This window comes from Cervus canadensis, chromosome 4, assembly GCF_019320065.1.
Source record: "Cervus canadensis isolate Bull #8, Minnesota chromosome 4, ASM1932006v1, whole genome shotgun sequence".
NCBI classification, from domain to species: Eukaryota; Metazoa; Chordata; class Mammalia; order Artiodactyla; family Cervidae; genus Cervus; species Cervus canadensis.
The window spans coordinates 50,079,120-50,095,907 of NC_057389.1; the positions used below are offsets into that span (position 1 = coordinate 50,079,120).

The following is a 16,788-nucleotide window of genomic DNA, read 5'->3' on the forward strand; positions in this document are numbered from 1 at the left end:
TTATTTCGCCAAATCTCCTTGTGTCCCGAGTCCTTTTAGAATAACCTACGTGGGAATAATTGTTGTACCTTTAAAATCAAATATTCATAGAATGACATGTGGACTTAGAAAATCCTGTTCTAGCTAAAGGTAGGTAAACCATTAAGGTAAGTAAAATCTCAGACACTTTATGTCATAATTACAATTGTTTCAATAAGGAATTTGGATCTTACCATTTTTCAGCTGGAAAGGCTCAGCAATTATTTTGCAAACTGTTCTAATTTTACAATTGGCAGAGACTCAGTATCACTCACCTAGATATTACTCCTGGGGCTGCCCGGTTTTTCCCTTTTTAGGTTACTGCCTGTGTGTGATTGTGTGCAAAAGACTGAGACAGAGGAACAAAGAAAGGCAGCAGAGATGACAGTAGGAGGAGGACAGTACAAGAGCCTAGAGAGGCTTTTTTAAGCTACAGATGCCAGGCCACACACTCATCTACTAAATCAGAGACGAACTCACAGCCAAATTAAGGCAGTGCTATTGCTTATCTATAAAGAGATCTGTATTACCATTGGAAATAGTAAAAAACACAGGAGAATTTTTTCTTTTCTCCTTGCAGGTAAAAAGATTAGAAGCAATACTTTATTAAATTCCCCAGAGTGTTGACATAGATGGGGAAGAGAGGGAGATAAGAGTTCAGATAGTGAAGAATGCAGACAGACACCCATGTAGCCAAAATAACAGCCACTGACCTCCTGTAACACAGAGGTCCTTGTACTGCAGGGGTTTTTGCTGGTGTGTGTGTGTATCTGTGAAAATTTGGGGGGTGGAACCAAGTTGCTATGGTAAGGAAGGTGAAGTTGAGGACGTATCAACCATCTTCCTTACCTCCCCCTTAGCAGCAGTTATCTTCTCTTCAAAAAAGAAAAAAAAAAAAAAGAAGAAGAAGAAAAAGAAAGGAAAATGTTTTATGCTATCACTTTAGGCACAACTTTTTAGTCGGATCAAAATATTGAACTATGGACTATCCTGGGTGTTCTAGGACATGCACAGTTATCAGTTTAGACCTCACTAGGGATATATAGTCTAGAATGATCTCCAGATGATCTATTTTGAACTCCTCACCAAGATGAGAAACATTAGAGCACAACTTCCTAATTTTAATGTGTATGTCTGTCACTGGGGGATGTGTTAAACACAGGCTCTCATTCATAGGTCTGGGATGGATCCCCTGCATTTCTGATAAGCCTCTGGGTAATGCCTGTGCTGCTTGCCTGAAGACTGTACAAAATAGTAAAGCCCCAGAACATCAAATATTTGTCTGAACAAAGTATTGGAAGCATCCTCAGATACGTCCTGCTTTCACATACAGTGAAAGTTAAAGTGGCTCAGCCTTGTCAGACTCTCTGTGACCCCATGGACTGTACAGTCCATGGAATTTTCCAGGCCAGAATACTAGAGTGGGTAGCCTTTCCCTTCTCCAGGGGATCTTCCCAACCCAGGGATGGAACCCAGGTCTCCCGCTTTGCGGGCAGAGCCTTTACCAGCTGAACCACAAGGGAAGTCCAAGAATACTAGAGTTGGGAAGCCTATCCCTTCTCCAGGGGATCTTCCCGACCCAGGAATCAAACCGGATTCTGCTGCATTGCAGGTGGATTCTTTACCAACTGAGCTGTCAGGGAAGCCCTCCCATGCTGTCCTCCCAGCATAAGCCTGTGGTTTCCCGCGGGCCCCCTCCCCGCTCCCTCCTTCCACCGTAGGCTGGAATTTGAAAAGAGGTGAGGCATTAGGAGATCCCAGGGATCCGAGCTGCCAGTCCTGCCTAGGAGCACATCTTTCTGACGAGGCTCACCTCTCTGCCTCCCTTCGTCTCTCAGGTATCTAAACTCGAGCGAGAGAAGACTCAAGAAGCCAAGAGGATCCGCGAGCTGGAGCAGCGGAAGCACACGGTCCTGGTGACGGAGCTCAAAGCCAAGCTCCACGAGGAAAAGATGAAGGAGCTGCAGGCCGTGCGGGAGAACCTCATCAAGCAGCACGAGCAGGAGATGGCCCGGACAGTGAAGGTGCGGGACGGCGAGATCCAGAGGCTCAAGTCGGCGCTGTGCGCGCTGCGGGACGGCAGCAGCGACAAAGTAAGGACAGCGCTCACCATCGAGGCCCGCGAGGAGGCCCGGAAACTCTTCGACGCCGAGCGCCTTAAGCTCTTGCAGGAGATTGCGGACCTGAAAACGGCCAAGAAGCAGGTGGACGAGGCGCTGAGCAACATGATCCAAGCGGATAAAATCAAGGCTGGGGACCTCAGGAGTGAGCATCAGTCCCACCAGGAAGCAATCTCCAAGATCAAGTGGGAGTCGGAGCGGGATATTCGGAGGCTGGTTAGTAACCCAGGGCAGAACCGTTCTCTTTCCAGGCTTCCGAGCGCCGTGGGGCTTGCTTTTTTGGGTGTTTTTTCATGAGTCGATTATAAACAGTGCCCTCCTTCTGTCTAGTACAAAATAAGTCGACAGGTAAATAGATGCACCCAGGCCAAAACTGGCATTGTAAAAGGTAAAAGATTTTGAAGTCAACTTTCTCATAAAAGGTGGATTTTTCTAGCCTCACACGTATGGAGAGTTATCTATTTAATGGCTCCTGTTTCCTTGGGTGTATATAGAAATTTTCTGAATGATATACTCTTCCAACATCGGCATGTGTTGTAGGCTTTCCATTTATAAAATGTTTTTACAGGGGCAGGGGAATTTTGTCTGGCTTTCAAGGTGTCTGAAAGTGGCAGCCAGTGGGAACATACTGAGGGATTCACGTGTTTTCTCCCCAGGAACCATGTCTGAAGGCAAGAAGTAGAGCTATAAAACCCCTAGTCATTTTACAAATAGATCTCCTTCTTTCCCAAAGTAAATGGAGGCAATTCAAAATAGAGGCCATTATAATTCTTAAACTGGTTGTCATTCCTACCTAGCTTACTTGCTATTACCAATTTCTAAGACTTACTTCAGCCCCTACTGAGTTGAAGCTTTTTTTTAATATGTATAACCAAAAGCCACATCAGTCTTTTCACTATGCTTAAAAGTAAAACAAATAGAATTACTGTGTGAAAGCTATCATGTTGCAGATTGACCTTGTCTTAGAAGTGTTTATTTGCATCTGTATTCAGAATGTTTAGCATCAGTTATATCTGGGTTATATATTATCAAATTAACTATCACCTGTTCAAGTATACTTTGTGCTTCTCTAAAAATATTTTCTTAGAAAAGAATTTAAGAAACACTTTCCTTCTTGTATCTGCTGATTCTAGCCATTTATATTCTGAGAATTCTAATTATGTCCCTTGGATGATCTCGCTAGGATTTCGATTTTATGTAAAAAGTGGTTATCAGAGGACATATTAGAAAAAAATTAAATTTGTAATTTTCTTTGTACTGCAATACAGTGTGACTGTAAATGTTGCCTTTGCCACACTTTACAAATTTTTTTATCTGCAATTCATGCTATTGTATTGGTTGACAATAAAGACCAAAGGCAGGTCAGAAATATTGTTCTCTGCCCTGCCTTTGGTTTTTAAAACACCAGTGGCTGATGAAGAAAGAATCAGGATGTGAACTCTGGAGTCAGCAGGTAGGTAAATAAAAAGGAAGCTTTACATTAAATATTTTTGTTTGTCAATGGTTTCAGAATAAGTCTAGAAATATATCCACCCATCCATGGTTATAACTTTTTCATGACTTCTTTTCACTGGCACATTGCAGAGACAGACATGATATCTCTCTGAGTAACAGTGTAAAATCTAGTTTCTCTGAATATTAGTTCAAAAATTGAGTGCAAACAGAAAAATGGGATACTTTTCAGTAATACAGATGTACTGGTCTTCATTTTTTCCTTCGAATCTTGTTCTTACCCCAATACCCAGTTCCATTTGTGGAACAGAAAGGGAGAGAAATCAGAGTGATCTTGTGTAGAAAATCTCCCCAGGGAATTCTGGTATGTACCCCCTCCCTACTTAAGAACTAGGAATTTGGAGGATTTTCAGTATTCTGAAACCAGAGTCCATGCTTATAACCAGTATGCAATTGAGACTCCTTGACACTAGTTACTTGATATTCTACCGAAAACCATTTTGAGAAAATGCTGGAAGGATAATCTTGGCAGAAGTATAGCACAGTGCCTAATAGAATGGGCTCTAGGGTCATAAGTCTGTATTTTAAATCAGGCTTCATCATTTATTAGCCATATGACGATGATCAAGCTCTTTACCCTTTGGGTCCTCAGTCATCACCTGTGAAGCAGTGATAACAGAACTACATAATAGGATTGTTTTAAAATGAGATAAGATATGTAAGACCCTGAATGCATTGAATGTATTAAAAGATCAATAAATTTCAGTTATGATGATGAGAATGATTATATGGGTGTGATGAGGTGATTTCCCAGCAGGTTTATTTATGTAGGGTACATCAAAACCAAGTAGGAACATGCAGATCTATAGCGCCGGTAAACTGTAAATAAACCATAGATAACAGATCTAGCAAATGAACATGCTACTTAGATAAGAATAACACTAGACTCAAGTCTCCTACAAGGAAATAAAAATAAAGACAATGTGTTTACTCCCAAATTAACAGGGCAGTGTTTGATTACTTGCCAAGTTATCAGATGATATCCCAGGACCATGACCTCCCCAAAATGATCTAAAAGTTAATCGTGTGACTTGGAGGCAGTAGCTCACAAATAGTTACATGTGGGGAAATGTGATTGTATAACACAATTTCTGTCCCAAATATACTCAAAAATGTATTTTGGTCTTAGGAACACAGCAACGAAATATTTATACAAAGTGATTTGTTATGTGTAAGGAGACATTCTTATAAAGAGGAGAACAGTATAATATTATTTATATTAAATGTGTCTACTTACCTACCCTGTTTTCATTTTTAATATTCTCATAGAATATAATAAAATGAGAAGAAAGGCTTGCTTTCTTCAAAGATTGTTTATAGACAATAATTTCACTAGCCCTCACCCAGGGATGGCAGAAAGTTTTTAGTCTGATGGAAATCTGATCAACAGGTACCAAATGCTTTTGGCCTTTAGTTGAGAAGTATTTCTGAAACCATGCTCAGACTTAACAATAAATATATCCCACAGATACAGGTGGGAAAACAGTGGCTAATATTGCCAGGTATTTTCTGTTCCTGTTCTTGTCCCAACCATGATTTTCTGATGGTAATAATAAAATGGTTGCTAAGAACTAGCTGCTCTGGAAAATGGATAGGAATGAAAGGAGCCATATAATATGAACCATGGAAGGACAAACTCATCACCTGAATGCAAACATACTGGCCTTAGAAAATGATGAAGCTACTAGAAATACTGAAGCTTTTTCAGGTTCAATGACCTGTTCATTGTTGTTACTGCTTTTTAAAAGGAATTCAAAGATGGTTCCCCCAAATAGGAAGTAACATCACACGTTGTCCTGGGAAACATTGTAGTAGAATATTTAGTATCTGTCTTTAATTAACACTAATAACCTGTCTTCGAGTTAACTTTTGCTTTCTATATTCAACCAACCCAGACTATTTCAAACAATATACTGAATCACAGCATCTACACAGGGTATACTAAAGAGAAAAAAAAATTACCCTCCTTGACACCAGTTTGCCTTATTCCTGAATTAAATATACTTGTCGTATTCATGATTTTTTTTTTCCTGTTTCAATGAGCAGAAAGAAGTTAAGCTCATACCATTGTGAAGATGCATTTCTTTGCAGCATTGTTAAACAAAATGTCCTGGGTGTCATTTAATTCAGATGGATGAGATCAAAGCCAAGGACAGGATCATCTTTTCTCTGGAAAAGGAACTGGAGACCCAAACAGGCTATGTACAGAAGCTCCAACTCCAGAAGGAGGCTTTGGATGAACAGCTCTTTCTGGTCAAGGAGGCTGAATGTAACATGAGCAGTCCAAAACGAGAAATCCCAGGAAGGGCAGGAGACGGCTCTGAACACTGCAGCAGTCCAGTAAGTCTGTTCAAGTTGAAGTTAAAGACTCAGGAGTCATCTTTTATTTAGTACCTAAGTTTTACTTTTCACTTAAGCTCTTTTCCTGTTTACTACAGAGAAATCAATTCTATCTCCTGCTATAAAACCAGGGAGTACCTTGGGAGCAGGGTTTTCTATACTCATAGACAACAAAGTGATCTGCACTGCTCTTAGCTGATCACAAGAGAATTACAGATCTTTTAAAATTCTTCATAGAATTTTTCTAGCCAAATGATACCTGTCCAGACATCAGCGTATTTTAAGAATCACCAATTAGATGAAAATACTTTGCCCCTTGCCAAGACTGGGAATTTTCCCTTGTATGAACAATTGAATTGGAAACTGGTAAAAACGGTTATCATGTACAGAGGTCAAAATGTATGACTGTGTAAAAGACTAAACCATTTGTAACCATCATCTGAAAACTTCAAGTCTGGTTGAGTTTGACACTTATTTTCCTGTATTTTCGTCATTCTATATGAGAAATTATTTTTAGACATTTAGTGATAGAAATCAGCTTGTATATAGTTTACTTTCATATGTTTTATCTCTCAAAGTATTTATCTGCTAAAAAGATGACAATGTATTATTTAGGAACAAAGATAGATTTCAAAGTATTGCTAATACTTACAACTCAGTAATGAATAATTTATGAATTGAGATATATATATATACATATATATATATATATATATATCCTAGTAGGTGGCAGAAAGAATACTGAACTAGATTTTAGCAGATGTAAGTTTTAGTTCTATCACTGACACCTACCTGTAGTGTAGCAAAATTGTCAAGAGAATATGTTCTGAAGTCATACCCTTTAGTTTAAATTCTGGATCTGCTGTTTGTCGTGTGACTTTCGCAGATCCTTTGACAGCTCAGAGTTCCCTATCTGTAAAACAGAGGCAGTAGTGGTACTCCATAGAGCTAGTCTGAGGTTAGGAGAAAAGATATGCAAAATATTGAGCATAGTGTCTGGTGCATAGCATCCAATACATGGTAGTTATTGAGCTACCGATAGAGACCTTGAACAACTTAGACCTCACTAAATCTTCTTGGTTCTGCAAAATCTTCCAGAATACTATGAATCTAGAGATATAATGTGTGTGGAACTGCTTTGTCAACAGTAGAGCACTATCAAAATGTAAAATGATAATGGACATGTAAGTGTGTAATGGTCCTGTGAACTCCAGAGCACAGAATTAATCTATGATTGCTATGTGTGAAGTGATTCCATGACTATTACACCAGTGTGGAAGCCAGCTGATCTGGGCAAAATCTACCACCAAAGTCTGTTCATTAATCTACTGTGTCCCATATATGGAGGTAATGCACCAGTCTTCTGAATCTGACCTTTTTCTCCAAAGTTATGCAGGAATTTGCAGATCCCATCCCTATTCTACACTCTCTTTGGCTAAATGTAATAGCAGGACACCTACCTAACTGTGGGAAGCACTGTGCAGCCATGACATAAGGGACGCTCCTTGAACCTCATGTAATCACAGCATGACCCTGATCTCACAGCTCACAGGTCTCATAAACTGATCCAGCTTTCTACCACTTTCTTTGTCAGGAGTCAGGGCCCCAGGGAGTATCTGCCACATAGAATTCATTTGCAGTTTCAACCAGGTGTGATCTTAAACGCAAGCAGTGAATTTGGGGGTTTGGAATAAGGTAAATATTTACTCTCCTCTGAGTAAGAGGACATTTTACTCTCAACTCATAAACCAGATGAAAGGAACTAAGCCTATTACTTTTAAGAGCAGCATTCTAAAACTTTGTGAAAAGTTTTATTGAAGAAATTCCCATTTTAATTTTCATGTGTAGGATTTGCGAAGAAATCAGAAGAGAATAGCTGAGTTGAACGCCACGATAAGAAAATTAGAAGACAGGAATACCTTGCTTGGAGATGAACGAAATGAACTGGTGAGTTCTAAGCAGATTTTTTTCAAATTTTATTACTTTTTAGGCATTTTGTCACAGTAGCATATCCATGTTCATTCGCTCAGTTGTGTCCAACTCTTTGCAACCCCATAGCCTATAGCCCACCAGGTTGCTCTGTCCATGGAACTTTCCAGGCAAGAAGTCTGGAGTGGGTTGTCATTTCCTACTCCAGGGATCTTCCTGACCCAGGGATCAAATCCTTGTCTCCTGCACTGCCAGGTGGATTCTTTACCACCGAGTCACTTGGAAAGCCCCTATAGTAGTATATATGATGTTATAGTACAGAATCATAAAGAAAAGTGTACAAATAATAAAGGTACAATTCAGTAAATATGCCCAACGTGTAGTACTCATATAACTTACTAGCCGGATGAATAAGTGGAAGACTACCAGCGTCTCCAAACTTCCCCTTCTTGAGACCTCTCTCAATCACCAGCCTTCTAAAGTTAACCATTGTACTGAATTCTCTTACTATGGATGTCTATCGCCATTTTAAAAATGTGTTGTAGGGAATTACCTGGAGTTCCAATGCTTAGGACTCAGCGCTTTCATGGCCAGGGCCCAAGTTCAATCTCTGATCAGGAAACTAAGATACCACAAGCTGCACAGTATGACCAATAACCACCAAAAAAATGTGTTGTAAATGGAATCATACAATAATTATCCTTTTGCGTCTGGCTTTTTGCTCAGTGTTACATTGATGAGAGTCATTCATTGTGTTGCATATAGAATTCATTCATGTTCACGACTCCATCCTATTCAATTATATGATTATTATACATTTATTATAAAAGTATATGGTATATATATATTTTATTATAAAAATATATGATGCAATATGTATATACAATTATATGTGATAAGTAAATGTATATATTCATCTGTTGTTAATGGACATATATGTTGTTCCATGATAGTTTAAAGTTGTTAATGGTGCTGCTACATGCCCTGTTGAGAAAATATGTTCATGTCTGGGTGGACTATACCAAGGAGCAGAATTACTGGATCATAGAGTATGCATGCAGTCAGTTTTAGCACTTGTTACCAAACAGTTTTCCACAGTTGTTATGACAATTAAACCCCCTCCAATAATATATGAGTTACATTTTCTCCTTGTCTTTGTAAGCATGTAAAAATAATATTATAGATCATTTTAGTCATTTTGGTGGGTGTGAGATGTATTCTTATTATAGAATTTTCATTTTTATTTTCCTTCTTACTAATGAGGCAGAATAACTTTCCAAATATCTAGTGGCCTTTTTGATATACTGTGTGATTTACCCTTTGTCTTTTGCCTATTTCCTTTTGTGCTACTTTCATATGCTTATTAGTAGTAGGAATTTTTTACATAATTTTTAGATGTTTATGTTTAAAATATCCTGCCATATATTTTACACTTTTTTTGGTGGCTGTTGCTATAATGCAGTTATTTTCAGACTCTAAACAGAAGGGACACATTGTTTTATGTCTTCCCAGTTAAAGCGTGTGCGGGAAGCTGAAAAACAATGTAAACCTCTTCTGGAAAGGAACAAGTGCCTCGCCAAGAGAAATGATGAACTGATGGTGTCTTTGCAGCGCATGGAAGATAAACTAAAAGCCGTTACCAAGGAAAATTCAGAAATGGTATGTATCACAGACTCTGCAAAAGTGCAGCTTCCTTGTTTTTATTATGCCACTAACCTGACTTCCTGGTCTTTCCCAGTTTATTTTTAAAATATTATACAGTGCTCTTTGTGAAAATTTAGATTTTTTCCCCTTATGTAAGCAAGGAAGAACCCACAAGGAAGAAATCAAAAGAAGGCTGCTGGCTCTGAATTTTATGGAGTTTCTCAATTTTGCAGAACGATAGGAGCACTTCCAGAAATCTGCACACTCTCCAAAAGCTCCAAAATAGAGAAGCAGAGTTCCAACCTGTCTCCTCAGCCATAGAAGCCTGCTTCCAGGATCAACAACAAGGCCCTACTACAGCACAGGGGACTGTATTCAATATCCTATGATATCACAATTATCCTGTGATAAACCAGAATGGAAAAGAATATTAAAAAAGAATACATATGTATACATATGTATAACTGATTTACTTTGCTCTACAGAAGAAATTAACACTTTGTAAATCAAATATAATTCACTAAAATTTTTTAAAAATAAAATGTTTTAAAAAAAGGCCCTCTTCCAAGAGTTTTACTGATGGGTTCTTTATAGAACAGTGTAGTAAGTATACCCGCATCTTCTAAGATCTTGCATAATAACTGGAAATAGATGCCATCATTTGCTTTATATAGAGAGGTGATGTACTAATGTCCTCTTTCACAGACTTCTAGTCCAGTTGTAGAGATCTTCAGACATTCCCAATGATTTCCACCTATTATAGCAGACAAAATAGATGTGAGGGTGTTAGTCGGTGTGTGTGTCTATGTATTGAAGCTAAACAGTTTTCACCTTTAGCTGGAACTTCATAAAATTTCTACAGGCAGTTTATATTAGCCACTGAAGTTTGGGATTTTTAAAGTCTCCACCTATACTTTCTTTTTTTTTTCTCTTTAACCCAGAGAGAAAAAATCACATCCCATCCACCGTTGAAGAAATTAAAATCTCTAAATGACCTCGATCAAGCTAATGAAGAACAAGAGACAGAGTTTCTAAAACTTCAGGTCATTGAGCAACAGAACATTATTGATGAGCTCACAAGGGTAGGTCTTGATTAATCTGTAAACTCTAAGCTGTCCTCAAGGACAAGTAGGCAAGAAATCAACATATGCTAGAAACACTTAATAATTTTGGATTAGCTGCAAAGGACCAAGTTCATGTGATTAATATGTAAATAGGTTCAAGAGACTATTCCAAAACTCCTTTATATCCTTTAACTGTTTTATATCTTTTCAGTTATAATCCTTTGTTAACTAATTTGTTAACTCAAATAATAGCTACAGAGCACAATAAAAGAATTCCGAAATGTATTATATGTGAGTAGATTGATGGTGTGCTGTATCTTATAATTACCTTCTAGTATCAAGATTCTGAGGCTCAGAGATTAAATATTTTGCCTACAATAACAAGACTATAGGCCTCTTATTTCCCAACACCTGATTCAGTGTCTGATAGTTTAATAAATATTTGTCAAATGAACAGCAATGTCACAATGACATGACAGCTGAAATTCCAGTCCAGATGTTCTGAGGACTTCAGTACCTGCTGAAGTAGGTCAGGCAGTTGTTACTCCCATCTGCACCTGGCTGAGACCTGTGTTACGTGAAAGTCACTCAGTCATGTCCAACTCTTTGCGACCCCATGGACTGTACAGTCCGTGGAATTCTCCAGGCTAGAATAGTGAAGTGGGTAGCCTTTCCCTTCTCCAGGGGATCTTCCCAACCTAGGGATTGAACCCAGGTCTGCTGCATTGCAGGCAGATTCTTTACCAGCTGAGCCACAAGGGAAGTCTGTGTTACCAGCAGCTTTGGACTGAGACCTGTATCTGCACTTGGGTTTTCCCCTTTGCCTCTCTGTCTTTATTCTGCAAGTGACATCTGTGATCACTCTAACTTCACAACCAGCCAAGGCTTACAGAGGTGAACTAGTGATGGGAGAACTTCAGACGGTAGTCTCCAGAGTAGAGTGAACAACATGATTTACTGCTATTGAGGAAAAAAAGGATTATAAATTCAGCTTATAATTATTTATGGTTTACCCTTTTAAAATTTTCTATATTGAGTGTTTGTTATAATGCATATGCCACATTAGAAGAGTCATCTAAGTATAAATTTTTAAAGTTTTAAATATATTGAGATTGGATGATCAAGTTATTTTTGTTTATAAAGGTGGGGGGAAATTAATACTACTGGCTTAATCTAGGTTATTTGTTAAACATGCCCTTCAAATCTCTATGCCCCTCACTTCAGTTCCACATCCTTAATAACTCATAAATCTCACAGATTCACTAGTCTAAGAATTTGCTTGACTTTGAGTATCCTCAGTTTAAGCTAAGTTTCTTACAGAATTTTGAGATGTTGAGGCATTTCTACCAGACTTTCAGACAGACATAAGTGTTACTTATTTCTTCTACTTTTGAATGTGTATAATAACCATATGAAATACTTAGCAGGTGGACACCAAATTCCCAGAGTATCTCCTTTCACAAAAAGAATGAATTAAGAAATCAGTCATTATATCTGGGCTTCCCTGATAGCTCAGTTGGTAAAGAATCCACCTGCAATGCAGGAGACTCCGTCTGATTCCTGGATTGGGAAGATCCACTGGAGAAGAGATAGGCTAACCACTCCAGTATTCTTGGGCTTCGCTTGTGGCTCAACTGGTAAAGAATCCACCTGCAATGTGGGAGACGTGGATTTGATCCCTGGGTTGGGAAGATCCCTTGGAGGAAGGCAAGGCTATCCACTCCAGTATTCTGGCCTGGAGGGATCTGAGGAAACTGAAGAATCCTACTTTAGGAGAACAATGAATAGCTCCTTTGTACTTCATTTCAAGTATAAAACAAAGAATGCCCATTAGGAGCACAGTGTACTTCCTGACTGTGAGGCTCTCAGATCCACACAGATTATCATGAAAAGTTGTAAAATATTCTTCCTTTGAAAATACCTAAGTATCAAATCCAAAGTTGCCAAATTTTACAAAACATAATCTTATTTTAAATAGAAATATGTCTATGCCTCAGGGAAAAAAACAACTCTGTCTTTCAAAACAAACAAACAAAAAAGCTATAGGAAAATATGTACCAACTCAAGAGCTGAAAAGCCTTTCATCTGTTTTCCAGGACCGGGAAAAGCTCATTCGTAGAAGAAAGCATAGAAGAAGTTCCAAACCAATTAAGGTAATGAGGAAACTAGGTTATCAGGCTTTTGCCACACACAAGCACAGCCAGAGGAGTGAAGCTTGCCAAGGCATCTTCCTGCAAAGACATGATAAATCAGATGTTCCTGAGCTGCAGCAGAGCATGGGGTTTATTTGCCAGAAGAAAATCTTTCCTCTTGACAGTTCTTAGAAGTCCAAAAATGATTGTGTTGTTGAAAAAATAATTGTGTTGTGGATTTTAAGCTGAAAGTGTTTGCTTTAATACAGGTTTTCTGAGTGAAGAACCCACTAGATTTGAAGTAGAAAGGGTTATCTGACAAGCTGGAGAGTCATGCTTCAAGAACATGCAAGAGATACACATGATTTGATGTCTCCCATGAATAATATTAGCATCTGATACCCATCCTATAATTGATTAAATTATATTTTCATTATTCACTTGGGCAATATTATTGATAAAGCCAATTCTCATATCTGTATAGCCTATTATAATCCACAAAGTTTTACTATTTGTCAATTTGTTTGATTTTTTTAACAGTTGCCTCATTTGATAACACACACTGAGGTACAAAAAAATGGGGGGCTTGAATCTACTACTAGTAAAATGTACAAATGTTTCCTACTTTCTAGAAAGAGAATGACGAGATGTATCCAAAGCCCAAATACACGTTTATTTTTTTAATCATAAAGTCTTCTAAAAAAATTAATTATAGACTTTGCAAAATCTATGTAGTAGATATTAATCACATTATTTATACTTTAAAAAATAAAAAATAGTAATTAAGTAAAAATTATAAAGCCACTTAAAATGATGCCATTGAATAGTAAAGATATGGGAAAATGTTTATAATACTTAAAAACACAAAAAACAGTTACCTCATTTGATTTGAATGTGGTATTAGATGATAGGATTTGATAATCCCCTTCCCATAGATACCTGAACTTTCAGAATTTCTTGATTGTAGCTTAAATACCCAACAGAAAAATCACATAAAATCAGCGTGATATAAAACGTAACATAAGAGAGGATCCAGGGTTTTTATGAACAGAGCCAAATATTAATGAATCTTCCTCCAAAATATCAGAAGTGAAATAACATAGTAGAAACATTTATTGGAATCATTGTGTTCATGCCTAATATATTTATTTTATCAAAGAAACATTAAAGGAGCTATGTGTTCTCTGTTCATTTGCATGTCTGCGGTTGACAGTGTGTTGGTAATATGTTGACTTTCCCCCCTTAGTTTTTTTGATAAATGTGTACTGTCCCTCCATTAGAGGCCTGTTTTGGACCCATTTATTGGCTATGATGAGGACTCCATGGATTCAGAAACATCATCCATGGCCTCATTTAGAACAGACCGGACACCAGCTACTCCTGATGATGACTTGGATGAGGTAGGCTTTTTTACTTTTCTCATCTTTTCTGATATTGTCACATCCTTCCTTGAAGGGAGAGAAAAAGCATTTCACTTTTTATCTCCTTTATGAAAAGCACATAATCTCATAACAGTGACCGGTTTTGAGATCTTGCCTGGCTGTGTTACCTTTTGGAAAAGAGCTTCACCTATGTTATGTAGCCCTTGTAGAAACTTCTCTGAAGTTCAGCTCTGTAGCTTGAAGATTTTTTTCAAGATATATATAATTACTCTCCCAAAGTCTTCATCCAGAGAAAGTGTGAACCAAATGATAAGCGTAGAACAAGCTTTTTTTTCTGATTTATTTTTATTTATTTTTTATTTAAACTTTTTATTTTATATTGGGATATAGCTCATTAATACTGTTGTAATAGTTTTAGGTGGACAGAAAAGAGACTCAGCCATATGTATATGTACCTGTTCTCCCCCAAACTCCTCTTTCATCCAGGCAGAGTTCTATGTGCTATATACTAGGTCCTTGTTGGTTATCCATTTAAAATAGAGCAGTGTGTACATGAACATCCCAAATTCCCTAACTATTCCTTTCCCTCTCCCTTCCCTCCAACAACCATAAGAAGACAAACTTTTAAATTCAAGTCTAAGACAGTGTTTAGCAAAGTGTGCTCTGTAGGCCACCTTCATTGGAACTATCTGGGATGTTCAGTTACTGTGGAAGTTCCTGGACCACACAACTCCTGACTCATATCTTGAGGGTGGAATCCCCAAACTTCTCTGATGATTGTGTTATGTTCCCAAGTTTGAGGCCTGAAGCTGTAAAACTGTGTTTTTGTAATTTACCTGGGGAAGAAGTTGTTAGATATGAATATATTGAAAGGAACTGGGACTAAAATTCTGATTATCATCTCCTCAAATTTGCATCCAAAATCTGGGTATAAGTTTTTATCATTTGAATCCAAAATTTTCTGTAATCCAATCCCAAATGGGCAATAACCAGAAATATATAAATAAGTAAATGCTTCTTTTATTAATAAATACTTAAATATTTCTGCAATTTGCATCTTAAAAGTGTTATAGTGTTTGTGCCTGTAACATCCTTTAAAATTAAGAATTACATAGAATCCAAAATCATGCAAACTTTTATTTGTCTTTAAACAATTTACATGGACACAGGATGTGAACATAACATAATTATTTTTTGGCTTTTTTTTTTAACCTCAAGAGTTTGGCAGCTGAAGAATCTGAGCTAAGATTCCGACAATTAACAAAAGAATACCAGGCTCTCCAAAGAGCATATGCCCTCCTGCAGGAGCAGGCTGGAGGCATCATTGATGCTGAAAGAGAAGCCAAGGTTAGTGTACATCTGCGAGAGTGCCCCGAATGGGCTTGCAACAGCCACAGCATAAAAGTACCATGGACATAAAAGTATCAATAGGATAGCTTTCCTTGTACCCTTCTCTCCAATGCAGCTTTTGAACTGCTTTATCTTTTATGTCAACAAACGTTGGATCTGGAGACATTAGAACCAGCTTAGATCAATGCTTTTGTTCCTTTAAAGACAGTTGAGTGCCTAGTTCTCATTTATGCTATTTGAAAGCTTGCACTTTCAAAGTTAGAAAATGTTGAATTTTGATAATCCTTTTTTTTTAGTTTCTTGCTTGAAAAAAACAAACTCATCTTTCAAAAGCAGTGGTAGCCAGTTCCTTTTCTTAGTTCATAAGTGCCCAGCATTAGATTGACAACTTACTGAGAATTATCACTGATAATATCTCACTTAACCCTTGTGCCAGCCCTCTAAGGTAGGTGTTTCATAAAAGAGGAATTTGAGGCTCAGAGAGGTTAATTGAATTGCTCAAGATCACACAGCTAATAAATGGAAAACTGTTGATTCCAAGTCATATTTTACTAGGTCAGTTATTTTTTTCCATTATCTTGCAACTGCCTCACATAAGTCTATTTTTTTAAAAAACCACACACAGTACTAAACTTGACATTTACTGAGTCCGTGGTGTATTTCAAGCATTGTTCTGAGTATTTTATATGCATTATCTTATATAATCCTAAGACAACTCTATAAGTTAGATGCTATTATTAACTCCTTTCTAGAGGGGAGGAAATAGTAGCTTAGTAGAAGTTAAGTGTAGCTTAGTTATATTAAAGCCAGGATATGTAGCTTACAGGAAAGCTAGGATACGAACCTAGTCCTCCTGAGCTCAATCATCACCACCATGCCATCACTGCCTCATATGTTAGTTTACATGGGTCAAAAATGAATGTGACCATCCAGTGATTTTATCTTACTTCCTTATTAGAAGGTCTACAGTGTACTGGGGAGTGCTGTGGGAACTACGTTAAGTTGGTTAGTGGGAAAGGATAGATATTATAACTATATATGTTTAAAGGGTAGCATTCATACATACATACATGCACACACACATACCTAAAAGAGCAAACATTTTTTAAAAAACCCATGGTGAACTGAAATAAATAGATAAGCAATCATTAGGAAAGGATGTGTGTGTGCTTTCATGTCTATGCCCTAATACTGTAAGAGTTGTGGATTCTTTTATCAGCATTTACTACCCATTCTTATAAGCATAGGACTAGTCAATGAAAATAATAACTTATGCCTTGTTTTTTGGAGAGGTGAT

General features: G+C 37.6%; 1 protein-coding gene across 5 annotated transcripts in view; it reads left to right on the top strand.

Moving 5' to 3' along the window:
- JAKMIP2 (janus kinase and microtubule interacting protein 2) overlaps positions 1-16,788 on the top strand; it is a 186,543-nt gene that overhangs the window by 132,982 nt on the left and 36,773 nt on the right. For all 5 annotated transcript variants that reach the window (XM_043465065.1, XM_043465060.1, XM_043465064.1 and 2 more), the window contains exons 3-10: positions 1,857-2,354; positions 5,781-5,990; positions 7,839-7,937; positions 9,432-9,578; positions 10,505-10,645; positions 12,724-12,780; positions 14,040-14,159; positions 15,360-15,488. In XM_043465065.1, the coding sequence (XP_043321000.1) occupies positions 1,857-2,354; positions 5,781-5,990; positions 7,839-7,937; positions 9,432-9,578; positions 10,505-10,645; positions 12,724-12,780; positions 14,040-14,159; positions 15,360-15,488 (1,401 nt within the window). The remainder of the gene's footprint in view (positions 1-1,856; positions 2,355-5,780; positions 5,991-7,838; positions 7,938-9,431; positions 9,579-10,504; positions 10,646-12,723; positions 12,781-14,039; positions 14,160-15,359; positions 15,489-16,788) is intronic.